The sequence below is a fragment of the Athene cunicularia genome (assembly GCF_003259725.1).
Source record: "Athene cunicularia isolate RWA chromosome 8 unlocalized genomic scaffold, athCun1 chr8_part1, whole genome shotgun sequence".
NCBI lineage: Eukaryota > Metazoa > Chordata > Aves > Strigiformes > Strigidae > Athene > Athene cunicularia.
In genome coordinates this window covers 3,150,004-3,169,227 of record NW_020799109.1, presented here as the reverse complement: position 1 = coordinate 3,169,227, position 19,224 = coordinate 3,150,004, and the positions used below count along the sequence as shown (strand labels likewise).

Genomic DNA, 19,224 nt, shown 5'->3' with positions numbered 1-19,224 from the left:
TGGGCCTGCAAAAGTCACATTATTGAATCAACCCCCAGGTAATGAAAATCTGACCCTTGTGCTAAAGCCAGTGGAATGATGATGCTTTCTACCCGATGAGGCTCTGACCCCTGGGGACCTTGTTCTACTAGAGGGAAAGTCTGGCCTCTGGGTGGATTATTCAGGTGGGATTCCTCGGAGCCATGGGATTCCTGGGTCTCTCTGCAGCTCAGAGGTGGATCTGATCAGCCTGCTACTGCCTGCTTCCAGCCCGTGCCCAGGTTTTGTTTGTAGATGGGAAAGAAAAAAAAAAAGCCATGTGTTCTCGCTCACTTGCAGGGACTGTGGAAATAGCTGGGCTGTGCACACAGACCAAGGAGCCTGGAAGCCTTCCTGCACTGTGCAAAGTAAGTACAAATCCGTGAGACTGACCTGGAACCTAACAGCTTCAGGCTGATTTGGGCAGGATTAGAGGAATTGGTTAGATTAGGGCAGGACTTGGAAATCTTCACCGTTCATTACTGAGTTTCTGAACAACCGCTTCTTACACTACAAAAAGGGAACAACTTTCAAAAAGACTGAAGGGAGCTATCACAACGTAAAACCAGATTGTTACAGGCTGAGAATGAGGAGTGGCATTACCACCCTTCCTGCTGCAGCAGGGGAGTTGAACAGTTCTGACAGCATTCAGGCAGTTCAGAGCAACAGGAAGATTTTGTTTAACAAACTGCTGCCTGACCACGTGAGTATAATGCTATTACATCTCTATTTTTTTATCTCCCTTACCTGTACAACTATCTCTAGCGTGTCCAAAATAATCAGATTGGCTTCTGTTGCAAGATTTCCATCAATAAGAGCCTCATGTTCTATCTCTGCCCTTGATCTAATCAGAGAAAAGAAAGGAATAAAATTACTTTTTGTTTAAGAAGTAGACCTGCATATTTTCTCAGTAGCAGGAAACTCCCAGTTACAACTTATGTATTACTGGACAACACTACAAGGATATTTCAATGCATCCATTAAGAGGACAGGAAGAAAGACTTGTTTTTTTTACAAATACAAACTTACACAGGATTCACGTTCATCATGCTAGGAGAGATGACACTACTCTCTGACACTTCTGTTACTCTCCCAGGAACACGACAACCGTTTAGAATCAAAGTCCAACTCAAAACTGGTTTAGTAGCATTGTTAGGCATGCAACAGCACAACCAAGAACAGAACATATGGTTTTATGTTATAGGCTATGGACACAAGGTGGTGCTACACGAGCTCGTATACCGGCACTGTTGATCCCAGCAGCTAGACTGCTTGTAGCACAGAGTGCATACTGTCAGGGAGCAATCTTTGTCTGGTTAAGCTACGTTACATTAGAGTTCTTGAAGAATATCTTCCTCTCCAAGAAAAATGACAAAATTTTGCAGCTGTACGCCAGGCGCTCGCTTTCCTGGAAAAAAATCTTACAAAGTTCATACACCCACTCACACCGGTAGCACCAGGAATTCCACAGAAACCACCTAATTTCAGTGGCACGAGCTGCATTTGGCAAAGAACCAGTAGTGTATTTAAAGAGCCTAACTGCAGTCTGCCCTACCACAGGTGCTGTCCAACAGACTCATGCCAGGCCAAATCACAGCAGGAGTGTGACCCATGGGAACTGACAAAATCCAAGCTAAATACACAACAAAGAGGACAGGCGCTGACTCAGCTCTTGGACCTGTATTACAGCAACCCTCCCCTGCCACACTCTGCCTCCTCTGGGAGCTGGGTCATACTCTCGTTATCTACTCTTCAGGTTCCAGAATACGAAGGCTTGAGGCCTGGCCCTATATAAAATATCATCTGTATAAAATAATACCACCTGCAGTTACCTGTGCGCAATTCTCTGTATGAAAATTCTTGCTTATTAGGTTTGAAAGGGTCAGACTCTACCTACATAAGCAGGACACGCTTGCAGCACCACAGGAGTGGAGTGTGATGGACCAGGTCACAGTGAGCAAGTACAGGTTAAAAATGAGGTTTGTAGAGTTATCTAAGCAGATTATTTTGTGGGGTGAGATACCACCCCGTTGACCATCAAGGTATTCCACAGCTGTTTAACATGTATGTGAGGTCCTTCTGGGAAGGAGAGGGCTCAGATTCAGTGTTGGCAGTGAACTGATGAGTTCTTCAGGCCAAATTTTAGTCTGGTGTAACTCTGTCCACAGCTCTGCAGTTGTGCCACGTTGGAATTGCTACTTACATCACCTCAACAGAAGGTTTAAACACCCTGGTTGGCTTTCCCAAAGCCTCAACAGGACTGGAGTCTTGGACAAAAAGCCAGTACTTGAAATAACAAGAGACTACATTCTTGTGTTAGACAAAGCAATTAGAAGCTGTGAAGATGTATTTTCTATTCCAGGAAGTGTCAGTGTCTTCACGGGTAAAATTTGGCCTGATCTCCATCTGGGCTCTGAGGACCCCATTCCTCAGTTTCTTCAGAGCTTCCCTTGGGCTGAGATTGCTTTCCTAGGATTAGGAATAATTCTTTCACTGGGAGGATGGAGATTGCAGGCGGCAATTTGAGGAAACAGAAAACGTGCACAGCAAAGCTCAAACACAACTCCTGAGCCCTCTGGACACTAAACCACGCCGAGAGGGAATTTTAAAGGAAACGAGTGTAATAAGCAAAAAGAGTTCATTCCAATCAATTGCACACACACACTGAAAACTTCTGCCAAGCATCACAAACAATGCTGTGATGATTGAGTCTGCAGATGTACAAAATGGCAATTTATAAGAACTGCACACCAATGCTACAGTACCTGGCTGGTTTGTGGCTTCTAAAAGCACAGCACATGTGGAAAAACAATCAAAGTGATGGATTAGGACAGGAAAGGAAAGCGAGCTTTGACAACTCCAGAATGCTCTTATGGAATAAAGGAAATATGACATGAGATAAATATATGCTATCTGTGAAAACTGTTAATGGATCTTCTCTCTAAATTACAGCTTACTACAGGGTTTCAAGAAGGTAATGGATTGTATCAGTCACTTTAAATCTCATTATAAAATCTAAGAAAGCAAGGGACAGTGGAAAAGCAAAGAGTTAGGTAGGGCAGTGTTGGACTAAAAGCTATTTGCACACTGCCAGCCCTGTTCCAACTGAGGGCCCAAACCTGCTCACACAAGAGCTAAGCAGGCTGCTGCCATTGACCTTCTACAGGGAGAAAGACCCGGCGTTCTCACAGGCACTGTCACATTGTTAATGTAGAAGGATAAGGCAGAGTTACTTGTCAAGCTTTTCTGTGTTTTGACGCCAGTGAGTCATATCCTTTCTCCATCTCAAATTCTCTTGACTTCCAAACGCGCTCCCAGAAGGACTTCTCTCTGCAGGATAAGATCAAAACAACAGCAGTCATCTAATGCTCTTTTTTTTTTGCAAAGGTAGCAACTCTAGATTTGTTCACAAGTGACAGCTGACAGCAAACCACAACTTCTTAGAGCCCAAGGTTGTGGCACTCACCCAAGATGCTTACAGGGCCCCTAACTCTGTCACTGCTGAGTGAGGCAACCTCACTTGAGTGAGCAATGAGCAGCACAGACCACTTTGTGCACTGCCACACGCCAGCTCGCTACAGACCTAATGGAGAGAAGCAGCTGAGATACTCAAATCGGGGAGGGAGGTATCAGTGCTGGTAAGAGAAGCAGCTTCCTCGGACTACATAAGGAGCCTGGGTGTGACAACTCTGAGCAGTCTGATATTGCTGTCCTCAGCTGGCACACAGGAATGTTCCCGGGGTGGTGCTGAGACCCCTTTTCCTACCCCACAGTCTTTATTCGTATTGCGGGGAGGGCAAGGCAATTTCAAGTAATAAAGGCAATCAGGCCAGATTAAGAAAAAAATACAAAGGTCCCTATCTCTCTGAAGTGATTAATTAATTATGGCTCTAAAATATTTATTCAACTTAGTTCACAATGACTGGCTCAAAAGTACCAGGATGCCTGTGGCAGAATAGGAGACAAAACCACAGTTCTGATTCTTGTCCTAACCTCTGGGTCATCCTTCCTCCCAACCAACATCAACAGCAAATATCAACAGAAGGTGCTTGTTACCCCAACTACCGGCTATTTCAAGCCTCATTAAGTTAGCAGAAATATCCAGGCATTTTCAGAGCTATCGAAGCAAGCTCAGGCAGTTTGTTTTCTGCTCTGATCCTTGCACAGGTCGTACTAGAAGGTGGCTCTGAAAGGTACTACACTGGAAGACGCTCAGGCAAGAACACCCCATAAATGAGACATGCTCACATGTACACAGAAGCAATCAAGTAACAAATAAACTGCCTGTAGATGGAACTTTAGACTGAGCATAGAGATTTTGCAGACCCAGTGAAGCATGCTGCAAACTGCAAATAGCTGCTTCTAGGGGCCTCAGTTTGAAGATCTCGATGGGTAGAATCCCACACCCTAGACAGGTGCAAGTAATTGTTAGGGATGGGAGCAGCAGTTTCTGGCAAAAGGGGATGGCACAGAAGACCTCTTCACTTACCTAGCTGCCCTCTGCTTCTTCGGACCATTTCCTGCCTTGCCCCTATGCTTCCCAAAATAGCTTCTTCAAGTTTGGCTCTCATGTCTTTTGATTTCTTGAATGTCAGACTGTTCATTCTTTCAAACACTTTCTTGCCCTGCAAGTTTCAAATGAGACCATGAGGGAAGATTCTTTCAATCTGGGATATTTTCTAGGCATTGACAACTCAAAATCTTTCCTGTCTAAAGACATACAGCAAGAAAGGAATAGAAGCTTAGTTGCTAGCTAGATAATCTACCCAGACTCCAGCATTGCTACAGAAAGCTCTCTTCTTGTTGGCAGTAAGCAAAATGACCAAGAGCAATCCCCTTTCCCTGCAGCAGTTCCCAGATGAGTGGCAAGCAGCACAAACTGCTTAAGTGAAACAAGGCACAGACACTTGCATGGCTGAAAAGTAAACATGGAAAAAGGCTAGAGATTGCACAGAGACGTGCTCAGCCTTGGGATTCTGGATACAGGAAATACTTAGGAGAAAGCAGGAAATGCCTTTCTGCAGTCGTGTAAAGGATGGGAGTGTAAAGTTCCTCAGCAAGCCCTAGAAGGAACTTCAGGAGGTTTAAACAATTGAACAGTACCTTGTATTCAAAGCAGGATACACAAAGATAAAGCAAATCCAGCAGGCGATTGAGCTGCAACACTGACAGGTCTGTGAACCATTTCTGCAAGACGCTTTCATCCGCGTTCTTGAGCACCCACAGGAGGCAGATCAGAAGGCTGCGGCTGGACTCTGTTGAGAAGGTGGAGTGCTGCCTGCCACTCTAAAATAGACAGGTCAAAATATTTGCCACACTGTATTTCACGTCCAAACACTTCATCATCACTAAAGGATCTGTACCAGCTACCAGCCCAGCCTAAATAATTACCAAATAGGAACAGAAGGTGAACAGATATTTTTTACTAACAACAAGGAGATACATACTTCTCTTTCCCAACCCAACACCTCAGTGGAGCCCACAGACAGTCAAGCAATAAGAGTGAAGCAGCACCTTGAACCCAAATAGTCTCATTATATGAATGAGTTTATGTTCCAGCAACAAATACCCTCTTCCCTCAAGATGCCTTTAACAACCTCCCAGGTTAACAGTTAAGCAGAGTGGCTCCATTCTTTATCTCATGTATCAGTGTCTCACTTCGAGTGCACTAAAACCTGGCAAAATGGGGGCCTGATGCAGGAGTAAAGGGAGGAGAAAGGAGGAATGAAAGGGCCTGCCTGTTAGCCACATCAGGAGGATTCCCTCCCTCTGCAGAGAACAGGGGAAATGGATTTGTGTCTTCAGCTAGGTGGGATTTAGATGTGGTAGGAATTTTTGCTTAGGGATTAGAGCTTGTAATGACCATTCCACTTCAAAGGGCTTTTATCAGATTATTTCAGAAAAAGAGAGTCTTTACAAGGAAGGTGAATTCTTCTATTGTCTGAGGTTTGTTGATTTTTATCCCTGCCTGGCATTTTCTTATACCCTCTCTGAGACAGGCCCAACAACACACAAACATGATTTGTTCCCCCTTGTCTTCTACCCTCTGTCTCCCCGTGTAACACCCAGCTGCAAACTGAGCCCCTGCCCCTCACTGATCAACCCCATAGGACCTGCACACATAAATGTTTGCTTGTTGACACAGATTGAGGGTCAAGGAATAGGGAGAGGTGGCTTTGTACCGATGAGGTGAGTAGAAAACTGCTGGGCCGGGTGAGCTGAGGGACTGATGTTCCTGCGATGGCCATGGCAACTGTCTGGCTTATCATGCTTCCACCCTCGCTTTCATAATCATCGACGGCGACGCAGCTCGGCCTCCCTCGCTGATTGTGACTCTCTGCCAAGAAACAAGTGCATCTAGTCAATCCTCAAATTCAAAGTTTCTCTCCCCAGCCTCCCTCCACAGTTTCACTGAACCGTCTAGGAATGCAAACTGAAAATCATCACACTCATGGGGTCCTGCAAGTAAACAGGACTATTATTTGAGGTCATGCAAAGCAAAGAAAACAACTTTCAAGTGCAACCTACACAATCTCAGCATCTAGAATCCTTCTGAAAACAGACTTTTTGTTCCACTGAATACTTCACTCCAAATCCTTACTTGGAGCTTTACTGTGTCGTTAAACTCAAAGGATGTAGAAGACAGCTCCAAATTCCAAACTATTCCAGACTGAACTCCTTGCCCTGATTTGAATTAACACACCTCTGCTGCTCTTCAGGACACTTTGCAAAGCAGCCCTGAAACAAACTGCTGACAGAGCATGTACTAAGAGGAAGAGGAGGAACTCTGCTTATCCTTCGGAATTGTTACGAGAATTGTACTGTATGTGGAGTGACTTTCTAAGCAGGTCAGAGACATAGAGGGAGGCTGGCTAGGCATACACAGCAGCCAGACAGGTGTAAACTAAGATGCATTGCTAGTTTTTTGCTTCATGCAAACAAGTGGGCAAATGCAGCCATTGAGTGTGAACAGTCATCAAAGACTAATTTTGCAAGTGCAGTTCAGGAAACGGATGTGAAAACATGAAAAAGTTATAATTCAGAAAGAGAAACAATCTCATCCAACAGTAGAGGGTTCTGTAGTTGAATTTTAGAACCCAAACACACTCGAGTCTTGTGAGCAGCTGAACATATATCCAAAGCACAGAATATAAAATACCTGTAAAGTCATAAAGCTGAGGCACGGTTTCCATGATCACGCCAATCAGAGGTAGATACAGCATTGCCACCCGGGCCTTTACCTGTGGGTCAGCGTACCGCGGATCCGAGTCGTGACTGGACAGTAAATTGTGTACCATATTGATGACCTTCTTATGCAATCCAAATAAACTGTTAAAAAAGAGTTGGGTCATGTAGATTAGTTAATATCTTCAAAGCAAACTATACTTTGTAACTAAGGGGCTTAAAAAGAGAAAAAAATCTTGGTTTTTATTTTTAACTTCACGTAAACTGCCGTTACATGTATTTTTTGATCTCCCATGTATTTTACAAATGGCTGGCGTTTCACTATGACATATAAAATGTACAAAAATACCTCGTGGAGGTGCACACCCAAAATAATGTGAACACTCTCATATTTTCCATACAAAAACAAGGCCCCAGCCACTGCTATGAAGTATCAAGTCTGCTAAAGACCATTAGGAGAACTTAGGGAATATGGAAAACAGGGAGAGAAACTTGAGAGGACAGTGGGTTCAGTGAAACTATTTGTTGTGTTCTTTTTTTTGTTTCTGTTTAACACCATTTACAGAGAGAAAAGCCCTCCTAAAACAGAACACTGCTTTTATCAAATGATCAGGGAGTTTCTGCGTCAGTTCCCCAACCCCTCACATGCAATTATTCAACCAAAACAGTAGACTACAGACCCAGAATTCTGAATAAAAAGTGTCAGAGAAATGGAGGAGTAGAAGGAAAAACAGCAAACGATGGCCTTCCTCATTATTAAGATGCAAATAATGGCAGGGCCCAAGTGCCATCCTCTTTTGCCGGGCACCCTGCGTGAGCCTACTCGTTGCTCACGCCTTGAAACCACAAACTCCCCTGGATCTCTCAAGAACTCGCTCTGCTCCTTTCAATTCCCTCAGCCACCACACAGAGGCAAAACTCTCTCAGAGCAAATAGCAGGTATCTCTGTAGCTATTTGCTTCTGTAGGCAAACCAGGCCAAGAAGACAACTTTACCCCATGCATGAAGCAGCCAAGGAAGCTCATACATTGTGCATTAGCAAAACATAAGCTTCAATGTTCAGACCTGAGGTATTAAAACAAGTGCTGAATTTCAGGCAGTATCCACTTTACCTGAAAAGTAGAGTTGAGTTCTGGTTAAAAAAGATGAGAGGCTTTGACTGGATTGTTGGGGGTTTTAAATTGTTAAAAAGACACTGGTACAGGTTAGGAGTACATTAGCTAGTTGTAGCTACAAGTCTTTCCTGTGTTTTTTAATCAAGCCATAATGAGATCCTACAATTGCTTGTTTGTGTCATTAGTGAGACCCTTAACAGCTAGGAAGGAAATGCTCATTTAAGTGACTGGTTCCTTCAGATCGAGGTTAGAGAAAAGTCTTTGCATTATTTTGAAGGAACAGCACCTAAGTTGTGTGTCTAACAGTTCAAGGGAAACTTGAAAATCCTACAGGCCATAGAACTGCACAGAGGGAAAACACATCCAAAGCAGCATAATTCAAACCCAGGACGATATGAATTTCTTTTTTGCTTTTCCAGAACAGAGCAGGTACCATGGTGGATCGATCCAGAGTGAAGAGGAGGAAATAGGGCTCACTAATCTTTCTGGCTGATAATGCAATGGATTGATCTTGCCGCTCTCCAAACGTCCCCTCTGTTATCTCAGCCCTGGCCTGAACTTGTGTCAACATCACACACGTTTGGGAAACTGACTTTTGCCACTGCTGAAGATCAAATTCCGATTTTCTCACTTCTCTCCTGTAACATCAGTCAATATGGGCAACATGGGCACTATGAAACGAGCAATATAAATTAGTAGCCAAAGCACTGTTTGTAGGGACAATCTGTTCAGGGTCTGGCTGCTTGGACTCACTCTCTGTAACTGTCACATTTAGCTGGTTTCCTTCATCTGCACGTTGCACTGTCTTTGTGCTCTGGAGGAGGATTGGAACATACCATGTTACTGCACAGCACCCAGCACAGAGGGATCTAACTCACCGCCTTTAGGCACCAGGGTACTCTGCCTGAGTCTTTTCTGTCCAACTCAATCCAAAAAGTTCTTCTAAAATGGGTGAGCTAAAATTTAATATATTTTGCTAACGGAGCAAAAGGAGCAAGGACAGAACACATTTAAGGCTCTGTATCACCTACCAAGACCTAAGGCGAAGCTCTGACACAATAAGCAACATCCCTCTCCACTCCTGCTGCAGCTTAACACAACTGGGAACAATTCTGAGCTTCTTCTGATGGTGGCCAAAACATTTTAATGGCAGGTGTATCCAAACCCCCTACGAATAAACTGCTGATGACACTATATGACTGTTAAAAGTCTTCACAGGCAAGGGAAGAGCAGGCCTGCACAGACTGGTTTACTTCATACGGTGGATCTATCAGGGCAAATGCAGGAGGTTGAAGCCTGAGAACAGTTATTAAGCTGCAAACTACAAGTCATTCAGGAAAACAATTTTTTAAAAAATGCATTACTGGTATACCTCTCCACCAAACTTCAGGAGCTTTGATTAAAATGCATCTTCAGAGCTGAACTAGTATCAGGGGGCTTTTTCTGTCTAGACAGGGTTTGGGAGAGGAACTGTCTCCCCAGTGGACACAAGCAAGGTAATGCCAATAGCTTCTCTGGGCACCTGGGCAGAGATTAGCATCCTGGTCCAAGCTTAAGTGCTGAGAATAGCCAGGTGAGAGAGCTCAAAAGGCAGGTAGGTGAGAACAGAAATTTTGTGAAGATAAGGGCAAATATGGTCAGAGACAGGATCTGATTTCTAACCAGTGAGCAGGATGTGCCTATGCTACAAAAAGGATTTTTGCAGACAGTGTATACGGATAAAGATTTGCTGCTTTTTCCATTTCGGGCCAAACAAATGGGACTGCAGTGTGTTATGTACATACATAAGAAAATATTCTAATTTATGGCATCACTTTCTTCTCCAGTAGGAAACAGAATGAATGTTTAACTTCTGAGACCTCTTGGTAAAGGGGCAGAACTAACCATGAATCATCAGCATTTGTTGACTCGGCTGATATTTCTGAGTCCACCTTGAGAAAAGTGCCTGCAAGAGAACTTAGGACTGTGGAAGCAATCAATAATTTTCATCAAAATCCATTTTAAAGAGGCAAGGCAGAATACAGACCTAAATAGCACAAGTAACAGACTGGATGTCAGGACTACAGTTTCCTACTTTATAAAATTATTTGTTGCACAAGCCAGGCAAGTCACTTGACAAACTCTGCATGCTTGACTCTGTCTATTTAAGTAACTCACAGGGGTCTCCATCACTGCATCATTTATGTTTAAAAAGAGCTGGGAGGACCACAGGTGAAATACTGTAATATTTAAAACCACCAGCAACAGAAACTTCATAAATGTTAAAAACTATTTTCTTGTTACAAATGAGAAAAGCTATTTTCCTCTTAGAGCTCCAGCAGTGCCCCTTTGGCAGCTGGGGGCTTCAGCAGGAACCTCTTTCCCTTCTTCTCAGCAAGAAAAATGTGATTGAAATCATGTTTACTGTGTCAGGGTTAAGGAAGCAATGAATAGGAGAGGTAGGGAGAAAGAGGAGGTTTCTTAAAGAACTAGTTTCTTATCTTCTGAGCTGACAAATTTAAATCAGTTCTGACCATGCCAGAACTTGCTTTGCATCCACCATTTGCTTGGAATTACAGAAAACTCTTTGGAAAAAAAATTGTAAAGATTTACCCTTCTGCATCAGGATCTAAAATGACAGCCAGTTCTGTTAACACCAGCCCGGCCAAGTAATGCTGTTGGCGGAAAGGCACAGACAATTCAAACATATTTGCAATCTTCTGGTCTTGGACATTTGTGGAGAACCCAGAACTCTGTGAAAAGAATCAAGCTTCAGAAGTTGCATAATGAGGCCCCTTGGAACACAGAGTCAAAGTTTATGAAATACAGTAGAAGCAGAACTTCAGAATTAAAGGCAATCTCACATAAACTACCTTTCCCCTTTTTTTTTTTATTAGGATCTAGCACATCTACTTACATTATATCCAAGCTCACTAGCTCTTCTATTAATTCTGTCTGTTGTTATTGCCTTCCCACTCGCAGGGCAGGCCCTAGGGAAGTTAAGCCAAATAACCTTTAAAAGTGGATTAGTTTAGCTTTTAACTCACGTATGGATGCTCTTATTGAGGCTAAAGAAGGCTTTAATTTGATTTAGTTTACCTAATTTTGCAACTAATTAATCCACTTGAATGACACACTTGCTAATTCAAATTACTTTTTCTGAGCAGGCTAGGACTAAGTGACAATGTGCTAGAAAGACCCTCGTTTTGTAAGACAAGGGCAACACTGGACAAAGAGTTTCCTTTAATGGCTCATTTGTGTTCATGCATTTGTCCAGTATAGGAGGGGACTAGGTCCTTAATGACCTAATTTTTTCGAGAATAAAAGACCAAAAGAAGTCATGTCAGGAAAGACTCATTTCTAAATAAACTCTTCCAAAAAATATTAGCAAGCAAAAGCTGCAAATACAGGTGATGCAACTGCCTCATATGATTTAAGTCTCAGAACAAAGCTCAGCTTGCATTTCCACAAAGGATCCTTGTCATGGCATACCTGAGAAGTTGCTGAAGACACAGATGGTGATGGAGAGGCAGGTGGCGTGAGCAAGCTGCAGGGTAAATTCAAGGTGACGTAGTGTTCATGGCTGCAAATGATGCGAAGGAAGTCCAGCCTCAAAGATGCCAGGTTACTTGGATTTGTTAAGGAATACAGCTTTGAAGACACCTGGCAAGTTTAGCCCATAAAATTGCAGTTAGCACCAAGAGTATAAATGCAGCATGAGCCCCCTGTCCCACCACTGGTCCCCCAAAACCACTTCCAAAGCAAGAACTGAAGAGCTTGATATCATTAAATGGTCACTTCTTTGTGCTACAGATTAAATTTCTGATGTGCAGGATTCACAAACATCCCAGCCAATGGCATATACATCAACATAAGATGGTATACAACAGCCATATCTATATGAGCAAATGAAGTACTATGTACTTCATGTATGATACTCACATCCTATTGATTTCAGGAGGGAGATGTGAGAAGCAGGACCACACCATGTCATGCATTAACAGGTCAAAGATGCAGGTTGGCTAATATACAGCAGGCAACAAAGCTCAAATACTGTTGCTGTTCTTGCCCTTTATATAAAATCTTTTAGACTCTGCAGCAAAAATGAGTCTAAGCCTAAGCTGCTGGTACCTCATCATCATCATCTTTGTACACAATGTCAGCACGGATGTTTGTAGTCAGACAAAATTTTGTGGTTTGAGGTGATTTGCCTGCCACAACATTGCAAATAAGCTTCCCAATGCATAATGTAGGAACCCTCCTTATGGGGGAAGAGACCCTGCGTCCTCAGAAGGATGGAAGGGGAGCTTGGAGATCAGTATGATCATACAGGGTCAATGTGTCCTTGAGAGACCTGCTGACAAACCAGGATAGTCTGAGCTCCCTCACAAAACCTCCTGCTAATTTTTGATTCAATTACTCTGAACATGGTGAGCAGAGGGAATAATTCTTCCTTCCTGCTGCATGTCCACTCACTCAAGGGAGTTACTCCTAATTCATATTTAAGAGTGTAATCAGAGAGGCGTAAACTCTAAATCACCATTGAGAATGCCCTGCTTGCTCTAAAAAGACCTAAATGGCAGAATTCTGTGTCCATACTATACTGTATGTCCAAAGAAAGTTAGAGTAGTAGGCTATACTGTGGTTCATAGTTATGTCATAATATTTATTTGTATTCACCTGTTTGTAGCAGGTCTTAATAAGAGCAAAAACAAATCCTCTGTCCATGATAGACAACAGGTCATTGAGGAAAAAAGCAAGACTAGTGTTGAGCCTTTCGACCATTTCTGTATCCTAGAGAGAAGGAAGAGAAAAACAGGGAAAAACATGAAGAGCACACTGTACGTTTTCAAACAATTTCTGGCCTAGACATCAGCAAACGACACGCAGGTGGTCTGGTGCCTGAGCTCTGACTGGGGTTCAGTTTAATTGTTTGCTATTACCTTCTGAAACCGAGAGACTATATCACCAGCAATTGTGCTGACCAAAGCAGTTACATCATCCATGAAACGCTCAGGAAAACGATTCTTTCTCGGTGCATCCAGTTTGTCAGCAAAATACAAATGATGCACCATGCTCTTCACCTATAGGAATATAAATTACCACAAAGTCACTTGCAGTTGTTGCCGTTTGTGTTTCAAACTATGAACTGTAAGACAACAAGCAAGATGTTTTCAGTTTGCTCACCATCAGCTCGAAGAAGAACCAGGCCTGCTGTAGGGCTGCCTCCCGCACACTCCCGCTGCACACAACCCACTGTAAGGCCAGCTCTTCATGAAAAAGCTACACAGATTCAAATCCAGAGTTAGCCCGAGCCTCACGATCAGCTCACAAAGCAGTCCGCATGAGAAATGGCAGCGCGGTCCATGGAAAGTATGGCAAACAATGAGGTTAAGCAAAATAAATAACTGGGAACATGACAGCAGTGGTGGCATCCCTTAAAGAAATCCCCAACTAACAATGAAGGATGATGTTATGATAGGTGATGTGAGAAACGTTTCACAGCATCTTGCTCAAAAAAATTGAATTTCAAGTGTTAAAAGAATTTTCCACCCACCCCCCAAAAAAAAAAAAAAAAAAAAAAAAAGCGCAAACAACGCTTGGTGCTCAATCAAATTAGTTTAGTTTAAAAGTCTACCTTTCTGCCTGGTCTGATTTTTGCAGGAAAAAGGAGTAAAAAGTGGACATATAAAGCGATTTGTACAAAGATGTATATTTACTGTGAGAAAGGACTTAAAATGGTAAGAAAGAAACGTGGGGCTAAGAAACAGCTTTTTGATTTCTTTTCTCGGGATGACCAACCCACAGACTGGACGCTGTCAGTGATCACATTTTCATTACACACAAAATCAGGCATTTTGTCTTTCTGACATCGTTCAGTAGGCTCTCGGCTCCTCTGAAGGAGTGCACTTTCAGAGTAACTCCCATTCACTTTCTGGAGTCGCTTTGGATTAACACCTACAGAACTGAGTCCAGCACACATCTGCAGTGCTAGCCATCTAACCCATTATAATTTTGCACACAAGAATGTATCATTTACATGTCTAGACAGCGCTATTCATATTTTTCAAAAACCAGTAATAAACTGGCTCCAAACACTATGGACATTAAATCAGAGAAGCTACTCCTGATCATTTTATTCTTCCCAATTCGACTCTATGTCAGAATACTTCATATTCCCTACAGCCTGGATATTCAGAGGTGCTAAGCAACAGCAGTTCCTAATGACCTCAGAAAAAATCAGGCTATAAATAATAGATTGCATCATGTTTTCAGAATGGCTTGACCTCCCTGCCCCACAATATCAATTGTCTTCACTGAAATCTACCTTTTTAGTTGGTAATCGTCCTGTTAATGTTTGTAAGAAACTTGACGTCTCAGTGTGCGAAGACATACGATTACAACTTCGATCCGTAGCCTACGGAGTGGAGATGAATGAATGATGACAGGACATTAAAGTTTGCTGTGGATGGGTTTTGCAGCTCAAGGACAATGTACGTTTACAAAAATACTGTTCCAACTGTAGGCTTTTACTGTCTTTACACCTTTTTATGCATTCTCAAACTCTTATTCATTTACAGATTTGGTTTAAGCAAAATGACAGTACTTTTTATAGTTGTAAGACATACAGGCTACTTAAACAACTGCATGTTTTTATGCACAAAGACACTTAATGCTGCAAAGCATGAAACTTTTTCAATATTAGATTTTATCAACATGCATATGTCGAGGAGGTAATATGTGTAATCTCAATCCATACCTCTCAATCTACCAGAGACCAAGCAGGTGGGGACGTACCCCACAGCGATGCCACTACGGGCACAGGGGATGAGAAAATTACTGAAGTTCTGCTTCTGATGGAAATAATTTGCCATGAGCACAAATGAACTCAGACTAAGTATTTCCAAAGACTGATCAACTTGAAAGGAGGTACAGTTGAGAGGTACGTTCAAGGCAACCATGCAGTGGAAAGCAGCAGGCAATAGGGGCTAAATAAGTTAACTCTGAAGCTGCTATAAAGTTTTCATACTTTGCAACACAGAACAGATACAATTGGCCCGAGCAAGTCACTGTCTCCAGCACTCAAATTTACATGTTTTAAGAGAGAATTTTACATCTGGTAATCAATTTGGTTTAACAATATTCCACTCAGTCATGAAGGATTACTTGACGATGAATACTAAATGCTTGATGAAAATGGCAAAATGGTTCACAACATCAAAAGAAATGGCAAACATGGACAAAACTATGAAGCTGTGATTAATGTTCCCACTTAGAAATGTGCTCCACCTGAAGCTGAAACTAGTGTTAGAGAAAGAAAAAGGGAGAGAGAAAAGAAATGGAAAGCAGTCACAGCATTTACATTTCACAGACCAGCAACCACTGACATGAAAGAAGGGGACACGTTCACGCATTTTGAGGTTTTTTCATGCAGTGTGGTGAGGAGGTGGGGGAGAAGTTGCTAATTTATAAAATAAAACTCACAAAGTTTTCAAGGAATAAATAAATAATAATTAAAAAAAAAAACAAAAACAAAAACAAAACCCACACCAAAATCAGAGTATACACTGAAAGGAAGATATTCTACAAGGAAACATCAGGGAAAACAAAGCCAGAAAAACCTCTACCGAAGACACCACCTGTGTTGACTCTGCACTTGGGCTGGGGTTGGATCCCCATGGGGCTGCTTTTGGACCACCAGTGTTTACCCAGGAATTGGAGCGGTCTAAACCCTGAGCATGTAATAGAAAGCAGTTGGGAAAGGAAAGAAATATTACATGTTGCATGCCATACAGTAGTCAAAGTTTAGTCCTTAAAAGCAATCAAACGGGATACACTGCAAAGACATCATCAGTTAGCACTGTTAAAGCAGCCTGAGGTGTCTCTCTCGAGACATTTTAGTCCAGAGAATTATTTTGTATCTCATCACACACACACAACATGTTAATACTGTCGACAGCTCTGGTCCAACCTGTCCTATCTGTAACGCTGGACATTCCAAAACTATCCTCCTCCTGAAAAATCCCACTCTTAACTCTGATCAGTTTAAACCCATTCACTTCAGCTGATGGAACCAGCCCAGATTTACAGTGTGACAGAGGAAAATTGGTGCACAGGTGTGAAAACCACAAAGGATGCTCTCTGAGGTTTCCAGCACTTTTAGGGTAGACTGCTTGTTAGCCCACAGATTATCAACTCTTTAACTCTTATGGAAACACTGAGAAACTTTGAAAAGACTGACTGTCAGTTCTTCTCTGGACTAAAAAACCAGCACCACTGGTAGAGTAACCCTGTGATCAGAACTTCACATGGACACCTGAGTATTTTCTCTGGGCAGTGTGGCAAAGAGAGGAAAGAGCACATACCTTTTCTGGAACCAACCTGCTTTGCCAAGCAAAATACTTGAAAAATCATCCTGCTTTTTAAAAGCTCAACCTAGTTTGTACTCCAAATTCTAGTCCTGCAATGGATCATATGGACAAAATTACTGTGGATCCCTCCTCTGTCTCTTGCTGCCTTAACCTCTCAAAACACTCAGAAAGAAGAAAAGGAAAAAATTAAATGGTTTTGTCTCCAGGCTGCTCCTAAGTCAGGAACATTCAGTGGGATGCAGTGGACTTCCCTGGCTCCCAGGAACCAGCTCTAACAGAGGCAGTTTTGCAATGCCACAACTGAACAGCAGTTCCTTATAAATTCCACACATCAGTTTCAACCCTCACCTGAGCAAGAGCTTTCATCCTAGTTTCTGTGCCAACTTCGGGCTTTTTCCTAATACATGAAGCAAAGGTGCAGCCCATTTCATCACAGCGATTATCATCGGCTGCAAAGTCCACCAAGCCTAACAATCTATTTCTCTCAGCAAAGAAAAATCCACCCCAAGGTTGAACCCAGTGTGAAAGCTGTAACCTGGGATTCGAACCATTAATCCACGGAGCTACCCTCTATGCAGAGTACAGCAATGCTATAATTTTGCTTAAGATGTCCAGTAAAAAAATACTGAACAGGCAAGGAGAGTGTTTTAATCTCAATTACTTTTTGGAAGAAATAAATCAAAGCTCTCTGCCCTGCTCAGACCCATAAACATGTTTTATTTTGCACACAGTGATTTAAGTCGAAAGGACTTTGCAGAATGCTGAACTAAGCTCTTGTTTTGTAAAATCGGGTCTAATTTTGAAAATGCCTTTATCACGCTCACATTTTTGCTCACAGACTTTCTAATCACATCACGGGTTCTGAGGATAAAGTTAAACATACACTGTGTTTGCAGAAGCAGCAATCATTCTGTAAAAATCTGAAAAGCGAAAGATTCTTCCCTTGTTGGAAAATAAAAGAGTACAAGAGCTTCTTAACTGCTTGACAGAGTCACTCAAAAGTTCACAAAACTGCTAGTAAATTCTGCTCTATCTTTGGGGTTCAACTTGCAGCTGCATCTGTGCAGGAACATAACACACATTTGTGAAACGCACTGTCAGACCAATGAAACTCCACAATCTTTTCTGTTTTTTCCCAGCACATCTCCAACATCTTAGAAGCACTAGGTGCAAAATCTGACCATAAGTTTTTTTAGACACTTAATGAATAAATCTGCTTTAGTAAGGAATAAAATTTACATGGCCTCAGTTTACAAATGAAGGCAAAATAAGTTACAGACCTATAACCTCCTCTATTATGAAAATAAACAGAAATTTCCCAAATCCTCTAAAGGGGATGACTGTTTGAATTTTCAAAATTAAGTAAGAAGCTGACAGAGGAGAGATTTAATGAATATTTACCCAACCTATACATATCTTACATTACAATAAAAAACAATACAGGATTGGACTCTGAAGACTTCCATCAAACAACAAAACACTATTTGGTTTTTTTTTAAAAGCAGAAAGCTTCTCAGGATAGATTCTAAATTGAAGTGCAGGTTCCCTACTCCAATATAAGTGTTTACACCATTACTTGAAGAAACAGAATAGGAATTTTTGCACCCTTTTACTCATTTCAAGATCTCAAGAAGTGTTGTATTTTTGCCTATTGATATTAACGAGAAAAAAATATTATATTCAACCAGAAGTCTTTATAGTCAGACTGAGCTTCATTTCTGATGCTCAGACTACCCTAAAGGAAACTTTTCCCTCAACAATTATTCACAGAGTAGGTTTTTCTTTAAAGCCTGGGGTACATCTCCAGAAGAAAATCTCTCTTCATTTTGTATTGTGACATTATTCACTAAGCCAGCACATGTTAAACTTCTGATAGCCTGTGTAAATTCCATATGCACATTAGTGCCTATGGCATTTCACAAAAGGTCAGGGTTCTTTAATTAGCAAGATACTGGAATGGTCTTTAAAATATTTTAAGACTTCTAAGTCCAAACTTTGATGTAACAAATTATTTTCCTATCCACACTTCTTCAGCAAATTATGTTGTTAGTCATTTAAAATTGGTAACCTCTTTCTGAAACTATGTTTTTCCTGCTCTTATAAAATCCAGGACCAACCAGTGGTGGCTTTATTAATAAACTGGCTCACTGATCTTCCAAAGGATCGAACATAGCAGCTCTCTGAAAGGGCTCAGGAATTCATCTGTGCTGGAAGAGTGAAGGGTCACAGGTGGGAAAGCGTCTCATCTTGGTGTAAGTTACCACAGCCTGTAGATTAAAAAAAGAGAACCCTGAACAAGCTAAGGCACCCCTCTCAGGGAAGGGAATTACCAACACAGCAGATCTGCCCTGGCTCATCCCTCTTGTTTTAGGCACAAAACTCAAGTGCTCAAATTGGGACTGTAGCAGTCCTGTGTGTTTGGAAGTCACCAGAGAGGGACAGGCCCTTCTGCAGGAGATGCATATACTGAGCGCTTAAGAGTCAAAGGAAGACCACACGAGATGCTCTGCACTAACATGCCCACACTGGAAAGCCACTTGTAGGTGTGGGGAATC

General features: G+C 42.1%; 1 protein-coding gene across 1 annotated transcript in view; it reads right to left on the bottom strand.

Annotated features, from left to right (window-relative positions):
• The window catches only part of DOCK7 (dedicator of cytokinesis 7), a 96,721-nt gene that overhangs the window by 20,041 nt on the left and 57,456 nt on the right, over positions 1 to 19,224 (bottom strand). Inside the window, exons 23-36 of the mRNA XM_026853858.1 lie at positions 15,938 to 16,030; positions 14,626 to 14,715; positions 13,485 to 13,580; positions 13,241 to 13,381; positions 12,978 to 13,091; positions 11,790 to 11,960; positions 10,911 to 11,050; positions 7,178 to 7,347; positions 6,201 to 6,355; positions 5,122 to 5,304; positions 4,508 to 4,643; positions 3,252 to 3,348; positions 2,784 to 2,801; positions 766 to 862 (exon numbers count right to left, since the gene is read on the bottom strand). Of these exons, the coding sequence (XP_026709659.1) occupies positions 766 to 862; positions 2,784 to 2,801; positions 3,252 to 3,348; positions 4,508 to 4,643; positions 5,122 to 5,304; positions 6,201 to 6,355; positions 7,178 to 7,347; positions 10,911 to 11,050; positions 11,790 to 11,960; positions 12,978 to 13,091; positions 13,241 to 13,381; positions 13,485 to 13,580; positions 14,626 to 14,715; positions 15,938 to 16,030 (1,701 nt within the window). The remainder of the gene's footprint in view (positions 1 to 765; positions 863 to 2,783; positions 2,802 to 3,251; positions 3,349 to 4,507; positions 4,644 to 5,121; positions 5,305 to 6,200; positions 6,356 to 7,177; positions 7,348 to 10,910; positions 11,051 to 11,789; positions 11,961 to 12,977; positions 13,092 to 13,240; positions 13,382 to 13,484; positions 13,581 to 14,625; positions 14,716 to 15,937; positions 16,031 to 19,224) is intronic.